This window comes from Leucoraja erinacea, chromosome 13 (assembly GCF_028641065.1).
Source record: "Leucoraja erinacea ecotype New England chromosome 13, Leri_hhj_1, whole genome shotgun sequence".
Classification (NCBI taxonomy): Eukaryota; Metazoa; Chordata; class Chondrichthyes; order Rajiformes; family Rajidae; genus Leucoraja; species Leucoraja erinaceus.
In genome coordinates this window covers 29,309,088-29,332,703 of record NC_073389.1, presented here as the reverse complement: position 1 = coordinate 29,332,703, position 23,616 = coordinate 29,309,088, and the positions used below count along the sequence as shown (strand labels likewise).

At 42.3% G+C, this 23,616-nt stretch overlaps 1 protein-coding gene across 4 annotated transcripts in view; it reads right to left on the bottom strand.

Moving 5' to 3' along the window:
* The window catches only part of LOC129702777 (BCLAF1 and THRAP3 family member 3-like), a 49,715-nt gene that overhangs the window by 21,555 nt on the left and 4,544 nt on the right, over nucleotides 1-23,616 (bottom strand). For all 4 annotated transcript variants that reach the window (XM_055644747.1, XM_055644749.1, XM_055644746.1 and 1 more), the window contains exons 3-5: nucleotides 17,133-17,189; nucleotides 4,804-5,505; nucleotides 3,710-4,453 (exon numbers count right to left, since the gene is read on the bottom strand). In XM_055644747.1, the coding sequence (XP_055500722.1) occupies nucleotides 3,710-4,453; nucleotides 4,804-5,505; nucleotides 17,133-17,189 (1,503 nt within the window). The remainder of the gene's footprint in view (nucleotides 1-3,709; nucleotides 4,454-4,803; nucleotides 5,506-17,132; nucleotides 17,190-23,616) is intronic.

Genomic DNA, 23,616 nt, shown 5'->3' with positions numbered 1-23,616 from the left:
CGTGCACACAAATTATGACAATTGTTTTCAGCTACCATACTTCAGCAATTACAATTGAGAAAAATGTTGTAAAGGAATTAGGTTCATATAATTGGCAAAACATTAGTGCCAAAAGAAAGTTTTAAGTTAAGCAGCTTATACACAGGCTAAAGTGTACAATGCCATTTTTTTTAATAGGATGAATGAGAATCTTATGAAGACACCCACCTATTTCATGGTTACATTTGTCAACCAGATACTTTAGGACACGAATAGAAATTCTGATTAACTTCAATAAATTATCTTTACTCTTATCAAACAATTCATGCAACTTCTTGAATCAAATCTAAACTTAGTCAAACACTAATTGTCACTCATGTTACATTTATGAGGTGAAAAAGTAGCTGGTGCAAACTTTAAGTATGTTCATACCTTGTATAATGACCCAGGCTTGGATTCCTTAAAGTCTTCTTGTGAAATAACTCCTGCATATACTAAAGAATTTAATACAACTACAAAAACACAAGCTGTTTATTTAAAAACGGGTTTCTCCAGATGATTTGTTTTCAAACTGAATGTTATAGGAAAACATACTGATTTTATTAGTTAAGCTGGTATCAGAAAAAATCAGTTTAAAAAATACAATTGAGGCTGAATGTAAAGAAATTTCACGCTGAAGTTAGCAATTCAGTTGGAAATTCAAAATTCTTTTTTTTTCCCCACATGCTATTTCTGCTATTGGGTGGTTCTCAGAGACATCCTTCAACATGTCACAAATTTCAATTTTAAGCTGGTGCTCAAGTACTTCTTTGAAACTGATTTGTCTTCTATGCATATAATACATTATGCAGTGGAATTTTCTGGTCCACTTTGAATTTAACAATGATTTATTCCTGCAATTTTGAGATGAAAGCTGTTATGATTGATGTGATGACTTTTCACCTTGTCCAGACAACAGAATCCAAGAACATGGCTTGCACATGCAGAGGTAAGCTGCTGATCCATTATTTTAGCACTTGAGTGGTAAATCTATGGAACAGGCTCTCCAGGAGTTAGCTTCAAGTATTTCAAATGAAAATCTTGATTTATTTCAGGAAGTGTTCCAAGATGCAACAGTAATTTGAACAATTGCAGTTTTGGGAGAAGCACAAAACTTGAATCTATGTTTGCCAAACTTCTCCACCGCTGGGTTTTTGCCACTCACATATGGGTCTGGTTGAAGAAAAATGAAAGATTGTTTGCTAAGATTAGTCAACAATTAATTGTTTTGTGCAACTACCAGGATGGTTGAATATCCAGAAGTGGCGGCACCAGCCCAAGCAGCTGCAGCTCGCCTGCAGTCAGTCTGTCTTTTTCTTTTGTCTTGTTCTTTTGACTGTTTTAGTTTATTTTTAGGTGTGGGGGGCGGGGGAAACTTGTTTTAGTCTCTTCCTTCAGGGGGATGCGACCTTTTCTTTGTTGTATCCCCGTCTCCGCTGAGGCCGAAACACGGAGCTGGCGGCCTCCAACTGGGGCCGGCCTAGAGGCTCCGGAGGCAGAGCCAGGACTCACCATCGCGAAGCTGGCCGACTTCGGGGCTGTGGTGGCGCTGCGGCGGCGGCCCGACTTCGGAGCCTCGGAGGCTTCGGCCGCGGGCCCTGTGGACGACAACATCGGGAACTGGCAGGTCCCAGGTTGGCGACCGATTCTCCGGACCTCCCGCAACAACAGCTTCGTCTGCTGGACTGGAGGGTGGTAACTTCGTCCGCCCCGGGCCGCGGAGTTTGAAGCGGCCCGTTCACGGAGCTCGGATTCGGCCGCAGGACCTACCATCACCCAGCTAGGGAGGCCAACATCGAAAGCCTAGATCGCCTCAACGCAGAGGGAGAACAAGGAAGGAAGAGACAAGGACTTTTTAAGACTTTTGCCTTCCATCACAGTGAGAAGGTGCCTGGTAGACTCACTGTGGTGGATGTTAAACTGTGTTCATTGTATGTTCTGTTATTTTATTCTGTCATGACTGCAAAGTACGTAATTTCGTTCAAACCAGAAGTTTGAATGACAATAAAGGATACTTTGTACTTTGTTTTTTTCATTGAACTCTTCCCATGCATACCCTGTTATAGCAGGATTTGAGTTTTAATCTGCAAAACAATGTTTTCCTATACCATCACCAAGATGTCCCGAGACTTAACAGGAATCTTATGTACTGAGATACATAATGAAGCAAACGAAAGAACGAATCGACCATGCTGGATTAACAACCAGCTCTCACTTCAAGCACGTAACATATCAAAAGCAACATAAAGTCAAAAAATTAGTTTCATGAATACAATGTGAAACATATTCCAGACTTGTGTTTTTCCCCCAAATTAGCTGAATATTATCTTCAATTTATTAATTTGTCATTTTATTTGCGTACATTTCAGATGTGTCGAAAATTGCAACTATATAATCTGCCATTCTGAAATTGGAGGCTTCTATGAAATGTGTAGATGCCATCGTGCTGTTTACATTGACAACACTTCACTGTAAAAGAGCTGGTACAAAAATGATCCTCTGAGGTAATGTTGCATTCTGTGATCCACAATGAAACTTAAGTATGTAATCTTGATCCAGGACACTCACATCAAATTTGAAAATCAAAGGATTTGGGCTGGAATTATTTTCTCAACTGCCATTAACGACGTGCAAGCATTTGGCATACATTTACCAGTTGATCAGGAAAGTCCAAGATACCATTGTATAGATTTTCTCAACTGGTGATCTGCTGCAAGTGTTTCCATTGTGATAAAACAATTCACGAGCTGCTCCATTCTCACACAGCAGAATGATTCCACAGGCCAAATTCATTTAGGCAACAGAAAAATACATCCTGTTTGAATTTGAAAAAAAAACTCCCGTGTTGGTTGCAAGGATTATTTTGTTTGGCCATTGCAAAGGCAAGTAGATTTTTACCAAACATTTATTTATTCAGCCTGATGTAATCAAAAGGATCTAGAACCTGACTTTTATATTGCACATGGAAGGATGACAATGCACTAGATCATTGCATAAAATTTCATTCCGTAGCGTGAATTTCTCTTTCGTAGTTTCATGGCAAAACAAATATATCCAACACGTAGCTACTCCCAAACTAAAGCCCAGACACTTGCTGCTCTCCGTTCATTTTATGATAATTTGGAGAGAACATTCACCCAATCTATTAAAAACTGTAGAAGACAATATTGCTTGATCTTCAAGAGAATTTAATTTACAATTTGTATTGGGTCTTCCTTCCATTACTCAGCTCTCATTATGTAAGGAGAGCCTTGGAGAAGTCATCCAAGAGTTTCTTCATTGGTATGTATTTTTGCTCGATTGCACCACTAAAAATGTTCTGTGCACACAAATAAAATTCTGTGCTTTAGACTCCAAATATTATGTAAACTATCAGAATTATACATGCTAATGTTCTTTGTTCTTCCTGTTCTTTTTCTTTATATGGTCCGAGTATGAAGACATTTGTAGATTTTTTGGAATAAAGAAACTGGGAACAATAGTGTCCTGATTATCGAATGCAACTGGGATACGATGAGCTGTGATGCATCGTTCAGTTGAAGGAAAACGTTTTATATTGAAATTCATTAGGAAATTGGTTGCTTTCAGTAAGGGAAGAAAGGCACTATAATTTATGCCATTAGAAAGGTACTAGAAAGAGCGTGAAATTTCTTTATTCAGCCTCACGTGACCAAAGAATTTAGGACAATACCTGCATTTGTTCACAATCTTCTTCATGTCTAATTTGATGGTTAAGGACTCGGTTGTATTGCCTCGCTCATTATTGGAAGTACAACGTGAAGTTTCCAATTGATAAGATCTATGGTTTAATCGTTTAGGAGCATCATCACGCTGATCCTTAGAAAAATTAGAGCGGTTCCTGAACTCTTTTCCTCTTTCCACTCGCCCCCTTGTTGCCGAGGGTGCTGTATATCTTGGGCTCACTTCTTTCTTGTTTGCTCGCGGAGACCTGTCAAAGTAATGCTCGAGAACTGGATATTTTTTCGTCACAGAGTTGTGACCCTCTGCTTTGTTCACATCAGTACCTGACCTCCTGCTGTTACTGTGAAAACGACTCACCTCTTTAGTACTCGAGGAGGCAGTCGTATATTCTTTATCTTTACTTGAATATCTTTGCTGTCTTTCACTGGAAAAGCTCTGGTGATGCTCAGATGAGTGTATTTCAGGATACTTTTGCGAATGTGCAAACCCACTCTTTACCTGTACACACTCATCAAAGCGATCACTATCACTATACCAGGCTCTTGAAACATCTTTGATACGTGCACCTTCAGAGTCATTGTATAATGTCGAAGTGTATGCTTTTCTATAATGAGGATTTTTTTCACCTCTCCATTTTAAGTCTCGATCATGATCTACGGTCTCATGCTTTCCTGGCACCCAGCCTCTTCCAGATGCTTCTCTGCACCCTTTGACATCATCTTCCTCGGGATACCTGTGTTGACATAAAGCAGTTTACACTTGCAGTAGAGAAGACAACGAGAATTAAATTTAGGTAACATGAAGTATGTTTGGGAGAAACGCCGTGAAAGCAGTGGTTTCCCCAGGTTACTAGTTTAACCCTTTATCCTTCTGAAAGTCATTCAGCAGGATGCCAAGGTGCGGCATCTAACCATAAATCTGTTCTGCTTTGGAACTAAAGAGCCGATCATTTATATAGACATATGCTCTTACTTTCAGATTAGGACAAAGGGCTTTCCATTTTTAAATCTACTAAAAAAGACAATTTTATTCCGTTGAGGTTCTATATCAAAACATACAGCTTTAATGGTTTTATCCCAATACCTCTTCTGGTGGGAATTCCTTTCCAGAAACTCTTCAGGCTGTCTTCCAGGAGAACGTAAAGAATCTGAATGCCTTTCCTCATGCAAATTATGACTTCTCAAGCCTTCAGTGTCACGCCACTTGTCTGAATAACCATAAGAGTTAGTACTTGGTCGATCGTATGAAGTTATTTGTGGATCACTTCTAACAGTCTTGGATTTTTCATCAGGTAATTTGTAATGAGTCACGATTTCTGCACTCTGATAATGTCGTTCATCGTGATCATTACGCCATTCATCATGATCATGCCGTTCGCTGTGACCATGGTGACGCTCATTAGGCCAGTCACTGTTGCCATGATGCCGTTCATCGTGATCATGGTATGGATTCTCTTCAGCAGATTTTGAAAGAAGGGCATGGGATCGATTTCCTTCTCTTCCATGTGGGTAGAGGTGTCTTCCCGTTGTATGTTCTGCTCCCACTTTTTTTGCAATTGGAGAAGGATGCCCATACTCAAAAACTTCATAATGAACTTTACCATATTGTGCATTTCCCGATCTCGATTCGACACTGCCCGTTTCATTCCATTTATCCTGTTGTGCCCGCCACTGTGTAGGTCTTCCTGAGCTTTGACTGAATGCTCTTGACTCACTAGTATGTGACTGATACAATCTTCTCTCAACATGGTATTCTTGGCTTCTTACACAGGTTGGCGAGATTGACCTACAATGATTTGGAGAAGATGGGACATTTTTGGTACAACAAATAAAATAACATAAAAATGGAGTGCGCTATTTCATTTAAAGTTTTTTTAAACTTTTGGATTAACTATACTATGTAATCAGATATCAAAAATCCTAATGATGCAATTGAAAACCAGAACTATTAAATTAAGACAGTAATTTTAATTATAAGTAATACCAGTGCTTGCCAACATAGTGTAAAACAATTTTTTAAACTATGATCCTCAACTTTGAATTGCCACTTTTTCCCAATTGTATGCAATTTTCTTAACTAAATAACAATTTTCAACTCATTCTATGTTGTAAATTTTTGGGGAGCAGCATTACTTAACTCACTGGGGAGAATATATTCAACAATAACTGGCACATAATCATAATTGTCAAAATCGTTTATCCAAAAGGAAAAGACTTCAAAACTTCTTCCGATCATTTGCAAATATTTTAAAATAGTGTCTTGCATTAACAATAATTTAAGCTTGCAGACAGTGGCGGACACTGTAAAAGAAGGAATTGCTTTGACAAGCAAATAGCAGACATGATCAAAGGTATTAAACTCCATGGATTGAAGTTTTTGTTTCATAGCAACTTCACAGACATGATCTAAAACACATCCAAGTTCTACTTGTTCACAGAAAAAGCATCCAAACAATCAAGGATTCAATTTTGAGGGGTTAAAACAGAAATTACGAGAACAAGGATGCATGTATCTACTTCTTCATTTCAGGAGAAATCAATTGGAGAAAGTAATATCAGTTCCAAGTCAAACGTTTTCCTTGTTTATGCTGTCTTTCCAGACACTAACCATGTCATAGTATCTATCATGTTACAGATGAATTAAATTAATATGCAGGCCATTCAATTCTTGGAAAGCACCATTGTCTTCAGGGTTAATTTTGGAACATAGATTTCATTGACAAAAATATATTTAAAGTCACTGAGAAGGCAGTAGTGATGTGATGTCTTCGCGAACTGCTGAAATTCATTGTGAAGTTGTTCCCATATTGCGGCCAGTCTGAAGAAGGGTCTCGACCCAAAATGTCACCTATTCCTTTTCTCTGAAGACACTGTCTGACCTGCTGAGTTACTCCAGCTTTTGTGTCTTTTGCAGCAAAGCAAGTTCAATATCGATGGAAAGAGAGGATTCATATCCAAGTCTAAATTAATGTTCCCATACATCTTTTGCCTTTTGTGTATAAGAGGACACTGATTTAGTCAAAGAAACATTGAAACTTCATGTAATAAATCTTGCAGTTCAAGAATGTTAGTGGTGGAGAGGATTTGTTTGTCAGTAGATGAGGTTGTCTTCAATGACGCATCTCAGTGTTGTTGCAGCGGCAGCCATCCAAGCAAATGGAGAATATTTTATTCAAAGTCCTGAAACATCCAATAATCGTTGAAGGCTTTGGAGAAACAGAATCAGTCCTGGCTGCTGAAAGCCTGGTCTTGTTCAATTTTTGATTAATGATTCCCAAAATGTTCTCGATAAGAGGACTTGATCACAGCCACATAACAATTTTAATAATGGGATCATAAATATTCTGGATGATCACTGCCTGACCCTTGTGGTATGTAATTGCTGTGTTGTACATTAATCCAAACCGTGGCATTGCAGACACTGACTATTTAATTAATAGAAAATGATTGAATCTCAATTCAGCCATCATGACATTTTTAGCCTCAAATTTGAAGTTCATTGACAAAATCATTCAAAAACGTAGGGCTGAAAATTCTGTCATGGAAAATCTCTGCTGCACCATTCCGAGGCCATTCAGCCCATTGAGAAATACACCATGCTTTCTCAAAAACTTTCTGTAGTTGCATGTTAACATTCTATAATGCATTCTTTTGAATACTACTATTTCCCAGTCTCTCAATTGTATAAAATATTTATTTTCCCCTAATGTTACAGATGCGTAGCAGATGAACTTGCTGCCTCTCAGGTCTGACAACCTGGGCTCAATCCTGACCTCCAGTGCTGAATGTGTGGAGTCTGCACAGTCGTACATCACAGAAAAGGGCCCTCAGCTCACCACACTGATTACCTACAGCCAAGTTGACTGCCTTTCAACAATTCAATGCATCTACTCATCATCAGTGGTCACTTGAAACGAGTATGACTGTCCTCTCCCCTCCATAGGGTCGTCTACTTGTGGGTCTGCAGATGTCTGTAGAGGCCGATCCGCTATCCACACACCTTGGTGCAACGTGGGCAATGGAGGCTGGCGGTGGTTGGTAGTTGTCGAGCCCCCTTCTATCTCTATTTACAGTTCTGTCGCTGTGTCTCTGCAACACATGTAGTTCCATTTTGTGACGTGCAACTCCTTCCTACACGGATTTCCTCCAGGAGCGCCAATGTGCTCCCAGTTGCTTGATGTGATGTGGAATTTCTTCTGACTGTTCTTGATGTTGCCCTTGAAGCTTTTCTTTGGCCCTGCCGGGGGCTTGCAGACCTTCCTTCAATTGACAGTACAGGATTTAGGGAGACGTGTGTTGGACATGCGGATTGCATGGCCAGTCCATCGAAGTTGGTGCTGCATTATTGTGGTGGTGATGCTGGTCACGTTGGCTTCCTCCAAAACACTGATGTTGGTGTGTTTGTCCTCCCAGCTGATCCTCAGAATCTTTCATAAGGATCTTTGATGGTATTGTTCCAGGGCTCTCAGGTGCCTGCTGTAGGTGGTCCATGACTCGGCTCCATATAACAGGGTGGAGAGGACACCGGATCTGTCGACCAGCAGTTTTGTTTGAGTCTTTATGTCTCAGTCTTCAAAGACCTTTTCTGAGTCTGGCGTAGGCTCTGCTGGCACAACTCAGGCGATGGTTGACCTCAGAGTCGATGTCAGCTTTTGAGGAAAGAATGCTGCCAGGGTAGGGGAAGTTGTCAACGTTTTCAAGAGTGGTGTCGTCCACTTTTATAGTGGGCTGGGTGGACGGCTGGTTGGGTGGACGTTGATGTAAGACCTGGGTCTTCTTGATATTTAAGGCTAGACCCATGGCTCTGCATGCCTTGCAAAGGCATTCAGGATGCCCTGGAGGTCTTCTGCAGAGCGTGCTGCAATAGCGCAGTCGTCCGCATAGTGAAGCTCCATGATGGCGGTGTTACTGACTTTTCTCTTGGCCTTCAACCTATTAAAGTTAAAGATCCCACTGTCAGTTCTGTAAAGGATTGGGATCCCCTGTGGCAGCTCTTCACCAATGAGGTGAAGTATGGCAGCAATGAAGATGACAAACAGGGTGGGTGCGATGATGCATCCTTGTTTGACACGTTTCCACAGTGAAGGGCTCAGACTCAGAGCCGCAGATGCAGACCGACTTGACATCATGTAGAACCTCAATATTCTGATGTGTCGTGACAACCATACCTTGATAGTATGCTCCAAAGAGCCTGGTGGTCTACCGAGTCAAAAGCCTTTGTCAAGTCTATGAAGGCCATGTACAAAGGCTGCCTTTGTTCACGGCATTTTTCCTGGAGTTGGTGTGCTGTGAATATCATGTCTGCTCTAACTCTGGATGGGTGGAAGCCACACTATGATTCTGGGAGTACCTCCGCAGACAGTGGTAGAAGTGAGTTTGCAAGGACACGAGCAAGGACTTTGCCTGTTGTTGACAGGAGCGAGATGCCCCTGTAGTTTCCACATTCAGCCTTGTCCCCCTTCTTAAAAATGGTCACTATTAGAGCATCCCTGAGTTCTGAGGGAAGTTCTTCTTTTTCCCCAGACCTCGAGGATTAGGGCACGGAAGTGGTACAGGAGCTCCAGTCCACCTTCCTTTAAGATCTCAGCTGGGATCCCATCTGAAGCGGTGGCCTTGTATTCTTAAAGCTCTTGATGGCATCTTGAACCTCTGTCATAGTGGGAGGTTCCTCCATGTCTTCTCTGATGGGACTCTGGGGGATGCAGTGGGCGATGCCTGGTTCAGTTGTGCTATCACGGTTGAGGAGTTCCTGGAAGTGCTCTTTCCATCGGGCGTTAATGGACTCATTGTCCTTAAGCAGTTCTTGTCTGTCTTTTGAGCGCAGGGGGTTTAAGCCGTGGTGGCTTGGACCATAGACGGCCTTAGTAGCGCTGAAGAAGTCTCTGGTGCCACCCGAGTCTGCCAGTCTCTGGATTTCCAGAGCCTTTGCTGTCCAACAAGAGTTCTTAAGCTCCCTCGCCCGGCTCTGGAAATCCGCCTTGGCTATAGAGTGAGCCGCTCTTTTGGCCTTGCAGGTTACATCATTTTGCCAGGCCCAAAATACTTTCCTTTTCTTGGAGATACTAATACCCGACAGTCACACAAAATCAATTCCAGTAATTAACAATGCCATATTTGCCATATTTTCCTGCCCCATACTCAACTAGCAAAGGAGTACATCTGCTACACAAACTATCTAACTTAACATAAAATGGGGGTCGAAACAGGTCAATATTTGTATTACTCGGCTAATACACCATGCTGATTATACATTTGATTAAAAAGTTACTTCCTAATATTAGAGAGGCATACAATTAACATTAAAATATTTGTTTTTAAAAGCTTACACAATTGTACATGCAACCACAGGCAATACAAAGTACCGCTAAATAAATATGACAGTGGCCAGATTTCAGCCTAGTCCAAAAAGTAGATTATTCTGTCATAATAAATTATTATTTAATTCAAATTTTAAGGCAAATTAGTATAACATTTGCAGGAGATAAAAATCTCTTTTATCCCCTAGACTCTCCCACCAGTGGAAACATCCTTTCCACATCCACTCTATCTATGCCTTTCATTATTCTTTGTAGGTTTCAATGAGGTCCCTCCTCAACCTTCTAAACTCCAAGGACTAGAGGCCCAGTGTTGTCAAGCACTCATCATATGCTAACCCACTCATTCCTGGAAGGAAAATGGCATTGAGATGGATACATCAGCCATGATTAAATGGCAAAGTAGACAACGGACTGAATGGCTTAATTCTGCTCCTAGAATTTATGAACTTATTTACCCTCAGAGACATTCCTCCTCACCTATCAAGTTTCCCAGTTCTGATAAAAGGATTTCAACCTGAAATGTTAACTCTTTGGCTGTTACCACAGATTATACCTGATCTGCTCAGCACTTCCATCATTTTATGTTTTTTTTCTCCAGATACTGCAAAGTGTTGGTTAAAAAGAACATGGAAATTAACTGTATGGATGTAAAAAAAGATTGACAAAAGTAAACAAAGGTCTCAAGGCAGATCTGGGACGTTATATTGGGAAGGAATAAAACTAGAGGGAATTTTTGTCTCTTGATAGCAAAGATATAAATACATGGAAACAGTAGGAAATCAGGGGACTAGCGATTGCGGGGGGGGGGGGGGGGGGGGGGCGGCGGCGTCTCACACACACGAACCACCCTTCCCACACACATACTAACCACCCCCCCACACTAACCACCCCCCCTTGATATTATATTAATATTATTCATTCGCTCCTTTAACCCCACCCCCGTCCTATCGACTCCCGTATAGCCCCCAACTTGCAGGCGCGTCTAGAGAAGGAGAGGGAAGGGGGTAGAGAGAGGGAGGGTGAGAGTGGGAGGGTGGGAGAGAGAGGTGGGAAGGAGGGGGGGGAGAGAGTGGTGCGGGGGAGAGGGGGGCAGAGAGAGCGGTGCGGGGGAGGAGGAGCGACCTACGGCGTTTCACACAACACTAACCACCCCCTTTGATATTATATTAATATTATTCATCGCTCCCTTTTACCCCATCCTATCCACACTCACACATAGCCACCAACTCGCAGGCGCGTCTAGAGAGGGAGGGGAGGTAGAGTGGGGGCAGAGACTGAGACCGAGAGAGAGGGGAGGGGGAGAGAGAGAGGGGGGAGAGAGAGAGGGGAGGGGGAGAGGAGAGGAGGGGGAGGGAGGGGGAGGGGAGAGAGGGGGAGGGGAGGAGACAGAGAGGGGGAGGGGGGGAGAGATAGAAAGGGGGGGGGAGAGAGAGAGGGGAGGGGGAGAGAGAGGGGGGGGGAGAGAGAGGGGAGGCAGATAGAGAGGGGGGGGGAGAGAGAGGGGAGGGGGAGAGAGAGGGGGAGGAGAGAGAGAGGGGGAGGGGAGAGAGAGGGAGGGAGGGAGAGAGGGAGAGGGAGAGAGAGAGAGGGAGAGGGAGAGAGAGAGAGGGGGGAGAGAGGGAGGGGGAGAGAGAGGGGGAGGGAGAGAGAGAGAGGAGAGGGGAGAGAGAGGGAGGGGGAGAGAGAGGGGGGGGGGGGAGAGAGGGGGGGGGAGGGGGGGAGAGAGGGGAGGGGGGGAGAGGGGGGAGGGGGAGAGAGAGGGGGAGGGGGAGAGAGAGGGGGAGAGAGAGAGAGAGAGAGAGAGAGAGAGAGAGAGGGGGGAGAGAGAGGGAGAGAGAGAGGAGAGGGAGAGAGGGAGAGAGGGAGGAGGGGGAGAGGGGGGGGGGGGGGAGAGGGAGAGAGGGGGGGAGAGAGAGAGGGAGAGGGGGGGGGGAGAGGAGAGAGAGGGAGGGGGGAGAGGGGGAGGGGGAGAGGGGAGGGGGGGGGGGGAGAGGGGGGGGAGGGGGGGGAGGGAGGGGGAGGGGGGAGAGAGAGAGAAGGGGGAAAGAGCGGGGGGGGGGGGGGGGGGAAGGAAGGGGGGGGGGAGAGGAGAGAGAGGGGAGCGGGAGAGGCCCAGGGGAGCGGGAGAGAAGGCAGAGGCACAGAGATGGCACGTGGCGTCACATGGCAGGGCTGGTTCCCGAATGCATTACTCCCTCATTCCAGCTCCAGGATCCGTTCCAGCCCATGTCCAATATGCAGCAGCAACCTCCCCACCATGCGCCGACCCGAGAACCCAGCGTCCAAAGGACTGCGAGTTCGGCGACTTCATCTTCGGCAGCATCAATTGAATAACCGGGGGGTGGGGGGTGAGAAGAGGTAGGGTGATGGCACTCGCAGCACGAGGAAGGTGGCAGCAAGCAGACCCATTGTGACGTCATCAACGAAAGGCAGTCGTTTTTATTTCAAAGTGTAGTTCGATTTTTGAACATTTTCAGTAATAACGCGAGAAATAAAGCATGAAATTTTCAGATAGGGCGCTTTCGGACTCCACGGGAAAAATCTCTACCGGAATATGTAAACATTTTACTGTTAGCACGTCGTTTTTTCGAGAAGATGTGATTATACACAAACACACACACAAATAAATACGCATCCAAGATCAGACTTTTAGTTATATAGATATGATAGTGCAGTGGAAGTGTAGGTGTCAAGGTCCTCATCCTCAAACAAGCCCCAGTCAGTTTGGTTAAAGCAGTCCTGTAATTGCCCAGAAGCTCCCCGAGGCCACACTTGAATTTCCCTAGAAGCTAGTTTGACAGTATTGATGAGTGGTCTATATGTTGGGAGTCAAAAATAGGGAGATGTGATCAGATTGGCCCAGATGGGGGAGAGGTGATGCTTTGTACCATGTTTGATGATGCTATAAACATGGTCCAGTCTGTTTTTACCTCTTGTGGGGCATTGCACATGTTGATAGAATTTAGGGAGGACAGTCTTTAGTCTCGCTTGGTTCAAATCCCCTGCTATTATAAAGACTCTGTCAGGATGGGCATTCTGTTGTCTGCTAATGGCAGTAAGCAGATAACCCAAAGCTGTAGTGATATTGGCATCTGCCAGTATATATACAGCTGTGATTATGACGATCGTGAATTCCCGTGGCGTATAGGAGCGATATTATGGATAAATATTCAAGGTCCGGAGAATAGTGGTCGTCAATGGCCTTAACATCTGTGCACCACCAATGTACAATAATGTTAATTGAACGTGAGAATTTCTGATTGACCACGAATCATGCTCGAGACTTTGTGTTTTTAAATTCCAAAGCAATCATTACACTTGCGTGGTAACCCAAATATACAGCATTATGTTGTCATGTAATTCAGGAGGAAATAAAGTTGCCACATGGATTCAGAAGTGTCTTACTGATTGACCACAATCCCCCTGTGTTCTAAGGACAATATTCAGGTTGGAGGTCTTAGACTTCTGCTGTTTGTGAAAATTATGAATTGGAAGTCAACAAGATGGGTTGGTCATACTGCGGGATGTAGATCAGCTGCAGAAATGGGTGAAGAAATGGCTGATGGTGTTTAATCCGAGCAAGAATGTTGCACTTTGGGAGGTCATAAGTAAGGGGGAGATGTACAATTATCGGCATTGATGTAAAGAGGGTTCTTAGGGTCCAACTCCATAACTCCCTAAAATTAGCAGCATAAGGAGATTCAGTGGTAAATGTGGTATATAGGCTTGCTTTCATAGGTCGGATGATTGAGTACAAGAGTCAGGAAGTCAAATCCAAGCTTTAAATGTATTTTTCATAAGAAGAGAAAAAAGCATATGACACTTTGTCTAACTAAGAGCTTATACAAACTAATATATTCCTGATCTCTATATTTAAATTTGTAACATACGTCATGTCTAGGATATGCCTTTACTAATTAAATTTGTGGTTCCTTATTTAGTTCCCAAGATTGGTGCACTTGAGTTACAGTGCTCTCCATAACGTTTGGGACAAAGGCCCGACATTTATTTATTTGCCTCTGTACTCCACAATTTGAGATTTGGAATAGAAAAAAATCAGATGTGGTAAAGGATTGGGTGGGCTGGGCCTTTTTTCCCTGGACCAACAGAGACTGAGGAGTTACCTTATTAAAAATATATAAAAACATGACGGGCATAGATAAGGTGAATGATCATAGTCTTTTTCCCCAAAATGGGAGAGTCTAAATTAAAGGGCATAGGATTAAAGAGGGGAAAGATTTTTAAAAAGGTGTTTTTTGTTAAGAAAACAACCCTTTCCATGCAGATAAAGTTGGCTACTTGGTACCGAGAATGTGGTTAGGCTGGGTAAAATGAACTAAGTTTTAAATGTATTTAAACAGGTACAAAGTTAGGAAAGGATTAGAGGGTAATGGGCCAAACACAGACGAATACCACAGAGGCTGTGGAGGCCAAGTCAGTGGATATTTTTAAGGCATTCTTGATTAGTACTGGTGTCAGAGGTTATGGGGAGAAGGCAGGAGAATGGTGTTAGGAGAGCAAGAGATAGATCAGCCATGATTGTGTTCAAGAAGGAACTGCAGATGCTGGAAGATCGAAGGTACACAAAAATGCTGGAGAAACTCAGCGGGTGCAGCAGCATCTATGGAGCGAAGGAAATGGGCGACGTTTCGAGCCGACGTAAGCCATGATTGATTGGCGGAGTTGACTTGATGGGCAGAATGGCCTAATTCTACTTCTATCACATGACCTTATGAATGAGACTAACCATGGTGAGAAACATGGTTGAAATGGACGAATTGGACCGAAGGACCTGTTTCTATGCAATATAACTTTATATATATCCACCCATCATGGAATCTTGCCAATGAATGTATGCGTCCATGTTATTTCTTCCAAAATCTATCACTATAAAGTTCGGTCACCTCAAAATGCCCCTATCTTCTACATTCTTTCTCGGTGTCTGCCTGATGCCTTTTGCTCCCTATGCCCAAGTCTATACCATTTATGCGCATGAAGAATAAAAGGAATTAAAGGTAGTTCCCCAAAATTGGTATTTAATGATCATGCTGTTAGGTTGCAAGCTACTTCAGCAGAATATAGGTTGTAAGCTACCCAAGCAGAATACGAGTTGCTGTTCCTCCAGTTTGCATGTGACCTCACTCTGGCAATGAAGGCAGCTCAGAACTAAGTCAGTCAAGGAATGGGTAGGGTAGTTAAAATGGTCAGCAACAGGGAGATCCCGCTAGCCTTGGTGAACCGAGCACATGTTTGGCGAATTGGTTGTTGAGACTATGCTTGGTGTCACTGACGTTAAAGGCCACATCAGGAACACTGAATGCAGTAGAATAGGTTACGAGAGGTGCGCATGAACCTCCATCTCACCTGTAAAGACTACTGGGGACCCTGGATGAATACGAGGTAGGATGTATAGGCTCAAGCGTTACATAAAGTAGTTTGGGTCCGAAGTAACAAGTGAACTCAGGAATTGTTGAGGGAGCATATTTTACAAAATGCAGAGAGGGGTGAAAAGTTACAATTGTTGGTAGGATCACGTTGAGGGTGGCAGAAATGTCAGAGAATAATGTGTTGGGATGTGTCGGATGCAGTGGCAGGTGGGGTGAAAGTTAAGGACCAGAGGAACTCTATCCGTTCTATTTGAAGGGAGGGGAAACTAGAGGGAGAAGCAGGTGAGAGATCTATCTATGACAACAAGGTGGGGGGAAACGTTTACCAAAGAAAGGACATTTTCATTTCCCTGCAATCGAACGAGATACAATATATGTCCCCATATCTCCTCCCTCCACATTCGTCCAGGGACATTCAATACGATTACCTACCTCAACTATGTACTTCCAAAACAAGAACTACTTTGCAAATAACATAAAAGGGCAGCGCAATGAAAAACAAGATGAATCATTGGGAGTGTCCCTGGCTCCCAATGGAGCCCTCTGAACTGCAGAGATTTAACACATCTTACAAAATTGTCAAATAAATGGGAAGATCTGAAATGTGACCCAATGATTGGAAGAAGCTAGAAGCATTCATCAGGTCAGGTTGAAGACCATTCCTCAGAATGATCAGATGAAGGATCACAGACCTGAAATATTCAATCTATTTCTCTTTTCACAAGTGCACTCTGACCTACTGCGTATTACCAGCATTATTTTTTCCAGATATCCAGACTATAGTTTATTAACATTTTTATAATTGACAAATTTGGAGGAAAGCAAGAAACCATCTCGAGATCAAGAAAGATCTAGTTTCAATACTCCCTTAGAAATTTAGGTAACTTTCAAAAAGAATACGAGTTTGGACAGATTATCCTACATTGGTATCGAATGAAATATGAAATATACTTTCTGCCCCTTAGTAATATAATTCAGTGATCAAAGTAACAAACACATTTGAAAGCAAAAACATATTCACAAACATAGAGCAATATATTATTACATTGATATAAAAACTAAATGGGGAGCATTTCTAATATTATTTCACTTTAATTTCACACATGGTGTTAAAATAGTTTCCAAGGAGCTGCAGGTCAAATGAAGTTATGTCCAAGCTTATGAAGCCTCCAAGTCTAACTATTCAATTTACAAATTAAAATTAAGGTTGTGCTTGAAGAGTTCACCAAATAACATTGGACTCATAGCCTGGCTCTCTAAATATCAGCAATCTTTGCTGTATAAATAGAAGAGTTATGAAAAATATATTAACAGGTTCAGTTAACTACAAATCATAATAATTTCACAACTATAAAATACAATTATTTCACATAAAGCCCAAAATGCTGCACAAAGTTGAATGTTCTGGAAAAGATCTTTATAGATTTACACTCACTTGCACAAAAACCTCTTTCAAATAAATGTTTAGATAAAATCTCTCACACAACCAGTACTGAAAATCCTCTTACCACAATTGCAATATTAAAAGTTTTTGTTATTTTTTAAAGACAATATATTATGTAATACATTTGGTTGAAAAGTACTTTGACTGTGGCACTGATTTTTTTAAATACAAAATCCTATTTGCCGAGTCAGTTTTACTATCTTTCTGGATAGCAGCATTTGAATTGGTTCAATACATGCAATTTCAAAATGCTGTATTTGCCTACCTATGCTTCCATCTTGGGGATCTTGACCTTGAACGAACCATCATACCACACTCTACCCTGTGATAAACACACATGGAAGAAGTTCCATATTATAATCAAACAGAAATATTTAGCAATTTTAGCAAATTATTATTGTATGATGATATTACAAATTTAACAGAAATAAATTGAACTTGAAGTCCATTGATACATTGATAATTACAACTGCAAGTGATTTATCTTCAGTGCAAACCAGCATTTGCAGTTCCTACATATTTCAGGTCAGGAGTTTTCTTCAGATTCCTCCTTGCGTCTGAAGATGGGTCCTGACCCAATATGTCACCTATCTATTCCCTTCGCAGATACTGTGAAGGCCGCTGTATTTCTCCAGAACTTTGTTCTTTGGACATACTTTTGGTCCATATCTTTGTGTTATTCATAGATATCCCCTTTCACATGCCACCACTGAGATCCTAGTTGACATTCTAACATAGCCCTGCTGACTCAATGTACACTTGTCAGTGGGTACCCCAAACCTCACAAAATGGGACCATTCCATCCTAACTTCCCACGTTTAAATACGGGCAAACCTTCCTGGCTCCACCGACCTAAAGAAACATTACCCATAATCCGCAGCACCAGCCAACCCTCTCAGTAACACCCATAACTGCTGACCTACCTCAGGGAAACTATAAACAACCCCACGCAACATTACAAGAGATCTCTGAACATTACGATGCTAATGTTATGTTATCCATCCCCAAATATCTATGGATACCATCCTCATAGATATCCATCCCCAAATATGTATATATACTATCCATCCCCAAACGTTTATGGATGTTCTCTGAACTGCAGAGACTTAACACATCTTACAAAATTGTCAATTAAATGGGAAGATCTGAAATGTGCCCCAATGATTGGAAGAAGGTAGAAGCATTCATCAGGTCAGGTTGAAGACCATTCCTCAGAATTACCAGATGAAGGATCACAGACCTGAAATATTCAATCTATTTCTCTTTTCACAAGTGCACTCTGACCTGCTGAATATTACCAGCATTAATTTTGCCAGATATCCCGAGTTTATTTAAATTCTTATGATTGACGAATTTGGGGGAAATCAAAAAAACCATCTCAAGAACAGGTTCAAGGCTCCCTTAGAAATTTAGGTAACTTTCAAAAATCATACGGGTTTGGACAGATTATCCTACATTGGTACCGAATGAAATATGAACCCCAATTCCAAACTCGATCTCCTGCTAATTATATTTTCTGCCCCTTGGTAATATAATTCAGAGATCAAATGTAACAAACACATTCAAAAGCAAAAACAAATTTACAAACAGAGCAATATATTATTACATTGATATAAAAACTAAATGGGGAACATTTTTAATAATATTTCATATTAATTTCACACATGGTGTTAAAATAGTTTCCAAGGAGCTGCAGGTCAAATGAAGTTATGTCCAAGCTTATGAAGCCTCCAAGTCGAACTATTGAATTTACAAAGTAAAATTAAGGTTTTGCTTGAAGAGTTCACCAAATAACATTGGGCTCACAGCTTGGCTCTCCACATATTAGCATTATTTGCTGCATAGAGTTTTGCAAAATGTATTAACATAGAAATTAGGTGCAGGAGTAGGCCATTCGGCCCTTCGAGCCTGCACCGCCATTCAATATGATCATGGCTGATCATCCAACTCAGTATCCCGTACCTGCCTTCTCTCCATACCCTCTGATCCCCTTAGCCACAAGGGCCACATCTAACTCCCTCTTAAATATAGCCAATGAACTGGCCTTGACTACCCTCTGTGGCAGAGAGTTCCAGAGATTCACCACTCTCTGTGTAAAAAAAGTTCTTCTCATCTCGGTTTTAAAGGATTTCCCCCTTATCCTTAAGCTGTGACCCCTTGTCCTGGACTTCCCCAACATCGGGAACAATCTTCCTGCATCTAGCCTGTCCAACCCCTTAAAAATTTTGTAAGTTTCTATAAGATCCCCTCTCAATCTCCTAAATTCTAGAGAGTATATATTATAGCTATATAATAGCAAAAGGATAACGAGGGATAAAATTGGTCCATTGGAGAGACAGAGTGGACAGCTATCTGCAGAGCCAAAAGAGACGGGGGAGATATTGAACAATTTTTTTTCTTCGGTATTCACCAAGGAGAAGGATGTTGAATTATGTGAGGTAAGGGAAACTAGTAGAGTAGCTATGGATACTATGAGGTTCAAAGTAAAAGAAGTACTGACACTTTTGAAAAATATAAAAGTGGATAAGTCTCCAGGTCCTGACAGGATATTCCCTAGGACATTGAGGGAAGTTAGTGTAGAAATAGCCGGGGCTATGACAGAAATATTTCAAATGTCATTAGAAACGGGAATAGTCCCCGAGGATTGGCGTACTGCGCATGTTGTTCCATTGTTTAAAAAAGGGTTCCAAGAGTAAACCTAGCAATTATAGACCTGTTAGTTTGACTTCAGTGGTGGGCAAATTAATGGAAAAGATACTTAGAGACAATATATATAAACATCTAGATAAACAGGGTCTGATTAGGAACAGTCAACATGGATTTGTGCCTGGAAGGTCATGTTTGACTAATCTTCTTGAATTTTTTGAAGAGGTTACTAGGGAAATTGACGAGGGTAAAGCAGTGGATGTTGTCTATATGGACTTTAGTAAGGCCTTTGACAAGGTTCCTCATGGAAGGTTGGTTAAGAAGGTTCAACTGTTGGGTATAAATGCAGGAATAGCAAGATGGATTCAACAGTGGCTGAATGGGAGAAGCCAGAGGGTAATGGTGGATGGCTGTTTATCGGGTTGGAGGCAGGTGACTAGTGGGGTGCCTCAGGGATCTGTGTTGGGTCCTTTGTTGTTTGTCATGTACATCAATGATCTGGATGAAGGTGTGGTAAATTGGATTAGTAAGTATGCAGATGGTACCAAGATAGGGGGTGTTGTGGATAATGAAGAGGATTTCCAAAGTCTACAGAGTGATTTAGGCCATTTGGAAAAATGGGCTGAAAGATGGCAGATGGAGTTTAATGCTGATAAATGTGAGGTGCTACACCTTGGCAGGACAAATCAAAATAGGACGTACATGGTAAATGGTAGGGAATTGAAGAATACAGTTGAACAGAGGGATCTGGGTATAACCGTGCATAGTTCCTTGAAGGTGGAATCTCATATAGATAGGGTGGTAAAGAAAGCTTTTGGTATGCTAGCCTTTATAAATCAGAGTATTGAGTATAGAAGCTGGGATGTAATGTTAAAATTGTACAAGGCATTAGTGAGACCAAATCTGGAGTATGGGGTACAATTTTGGTCGCCAAATTATAGGAAGGATGTCAACAAAATAGAGAGTACAGAGGAGATTTACTAGAATGTTGCCTGGGTTTCAACAACTAAGTTACAGAGATAGGTTGAATAAGTTAGGTCTTTATTCTCTGGAGCGCAGAAGGTTAAGGGGGGACCTGATAGAGGTCTTTAAAATGATGAGAGGGATAGACAGAGTTGATGTGGACAAGCTTTTCCCTTTGAGAATAGGGAAGATTCAAACAAGAGGACATGACTTCAGAATTAAGGGACAGAAGTTTAGGGGTAATATGAGGGGGAACTTCTTTACGCAGAGAGTGGTGGCGGTGTGGAATGAGCTCCCAGTGGCAGTGGTGGAGGCAGTTTCATTGGTATCATTTAAAAATAAATTGGATAGGCATATGGATGAGAAGGGAATGGAGGGTTATGGTACGAGTGCAGGCAGGTGGGACTAAGGGGAAAAAAATTTGTTCGGCATGGACTTGTAGGGCCGAGATGGCCTGTTTCCGTGCTGTAATTGTTATATGGTATAAACCAAGTCTATCCAGTCTTTCTTCATAAGACAGTCCTGACATCCCAGGAATCAGTCTGGTGAACCTTCTCTGCACTCCCTCTATGGCAATAATGTCCTTCCTCATATTTGGAGACCGAAACTGTACGCAATACTCCAGGTGTGGTCTCACCAAGACCCTGTACAACTGCAGTAGAACCTCCCCGCTCCTATACCCAAATCCTTTTGCTATGAAAGCTAACTATCCAGTCAGTTCTCTATCCACATCAATACTGAACCCCCAATGCCATGTGCTATAAGTTTGTATACTAATCTCTTATGTGGGACATGGTGAAAGCCTTCTGGAAGTCCAGATACACCACATCCACTGGTTCTCCCCTATCCACGCTACTAGTTACATCCTCGAAAAATTCTATAAGATTTGTCAGACATGATTTACCTTTTGTAAATCCATGCTGACTTTGTCCAATGATTTCACCACTTTCCAAATGTGCTGCTATCCCATCTTTAATAACTGACTCTAGCAGTTTCCCCACTACCGATGTTAGACTAACTGGTCTGTAATTCCCCGTTTTCTCTCTCCCTCCCTTCTTAAAAAGTGGGGTTACGTTTGCTACCCGCCAATCCTCAGGAACTACTCCAGAATCTAAAGAGTTTTGAAAGATTATTACTAATGCATCCACTATTTCTGGAGCTACTTCCTTAAGTACTCTGGGATGCAGCCTATCTGGCCCTGGGGATTTATCAGCCTTTAATCCATTCAATTTACCCAACACCACTTCCCGGCTAACCTGGATTTCACTCAATTCCTCCAACTCCTTTGACCCGCGGTCCCCTGCTATTTCCGGCAGATTATTTATGTCTTCCTTAGTGAAGATGGAACCAAAGTAGTTATTCAATTGGTCCGCCATATCCTTGTTCCCCATGATCAACTCACCTGTTTCTGACTGCAATGGACCTACATTTGTTTTAACTAATCTCTTTCTTTTCACATATCTATAAAAACTTTTGCAGTCAGTTTTTATGTTCCCTGCCAGTTTTCTTTCATAATCTATTTTTCCTTTCATAATTAATCCCTTTGTCCTCCTCTGCTGATCTCTGAATTTCTCCCAGTCCTCCGGTATGCTGCTTTTTCTGGCTAATTTGTACGCATTATCCTTCGCTTTGATACTATCCTTGATTTCCCTTGTTATCCACGGATGTACTACCTTCCCTGATTTATTCTTTTGCCAAACTGGGATGAACAATTTTTGTAGTTCATCCATGCAGTCTTTAAATGTCTTCCATTGCATATCCCTTTTAGAATTAATTGCCAGTCAATCTTGGCCAATTCACGTCTCATACCCTCAAAGTTACCTTTCTTTAAGTTCAGAACCATTGTTTCTGAATTAACAATGTCACTCTCCATCCTAATGAAGAACTCAACCATATTATGGTCACTCTTGCCCAAGGGGGCACGTACAACAAGACTGCTAACTAACCCTTCCTCGTTACTCAATACCCAGTCTAAAATAGCCTGCTCTCTCGTTGGTTCCTCTACATGTTGATTTAGATAACTATCCCGCATACATTCCAAGAAATCCTCTTCCTCAGCACCCCTGCCAATTTGATTCACCCAATCTATATGTAGATTGAAGTCACCCATTATAACTGTTTTGCCTTTGTCGCACGCATTTCTAATTTCCTGTTTGATACCATCTCCAACTTCACTACTACTGTTAGGTGGTCTGTACACAACACCCACCAGCGTTTTCTGCCCCTTAGTGTTTCGCAGCTCTACCCATACTGATTCCACATCCTCCAAACTAATGTCCTTCCTTTCCATTGCGTTAATCTCCTCTCTAATCAGTAACGCTACCCCACCTCCTTTTCCTTTCTCTCTATCCCTCCTGAATATTGAATATCCCTGGATGTTCAGCTCCCAGCCTTGGTCACCCTGGAGCCATGTCTCCGTGATCTCAACTATATCATAGTCATTAATAGCTATCTGCACATTCAACTCATCCACCTTATTACGAATGCTCCTTGCATTGAGACACAAAGCCTTCAGGCTTGTTTTTACAACACTCTTACCCCTTATACAATTATGTTGAAAAGTGGCCCTTTTTGATTTTTGCCCGGGTTTTGTCTGCCTGCCACTTTTACTTTTCACCTTGCTACCTATTGCTTCTACCCTCATTTTACACCCCTCTGTCTCTAAGCTCACACATTTAAGAAACCCTTTCCCTTTAACTCCATCCTCCACTATCCCATTCGACACCCCAACCCCCTTATTCAGTTTAAAGCCACCCGTGTAGCAGTGGCAAACCTGCCTGCCAGAATGCTGGTCCCACACCTGTTAAGATGCAATCCGTCCCTTTTGTACAGTTCCCCCTTACCCCAAAACAGATCCCAGTGATCTAAGAATCTAAATCCCTGCCCCGTGCACCAGTTCCTCAGCCACACGTTCAGGTCCCGTATCTCCCTGTTCCTGCTCTCGCCAGCACGAGGAACTGGAAGCAAACCGGAGATAACAACCCTGGAGGTCCTGCTTTTCAGCATTTTTCCGAGCTCTCTAAAGTCACGCTGCAGAATATTCATCCCCTTCTTTCCGACATCGTTTGTGCCGACATGCACAACCACTTCCGGCTGTTCACCTTCGCCCTTGAGGATTTTCTGCACTCTGTCCGTGACAT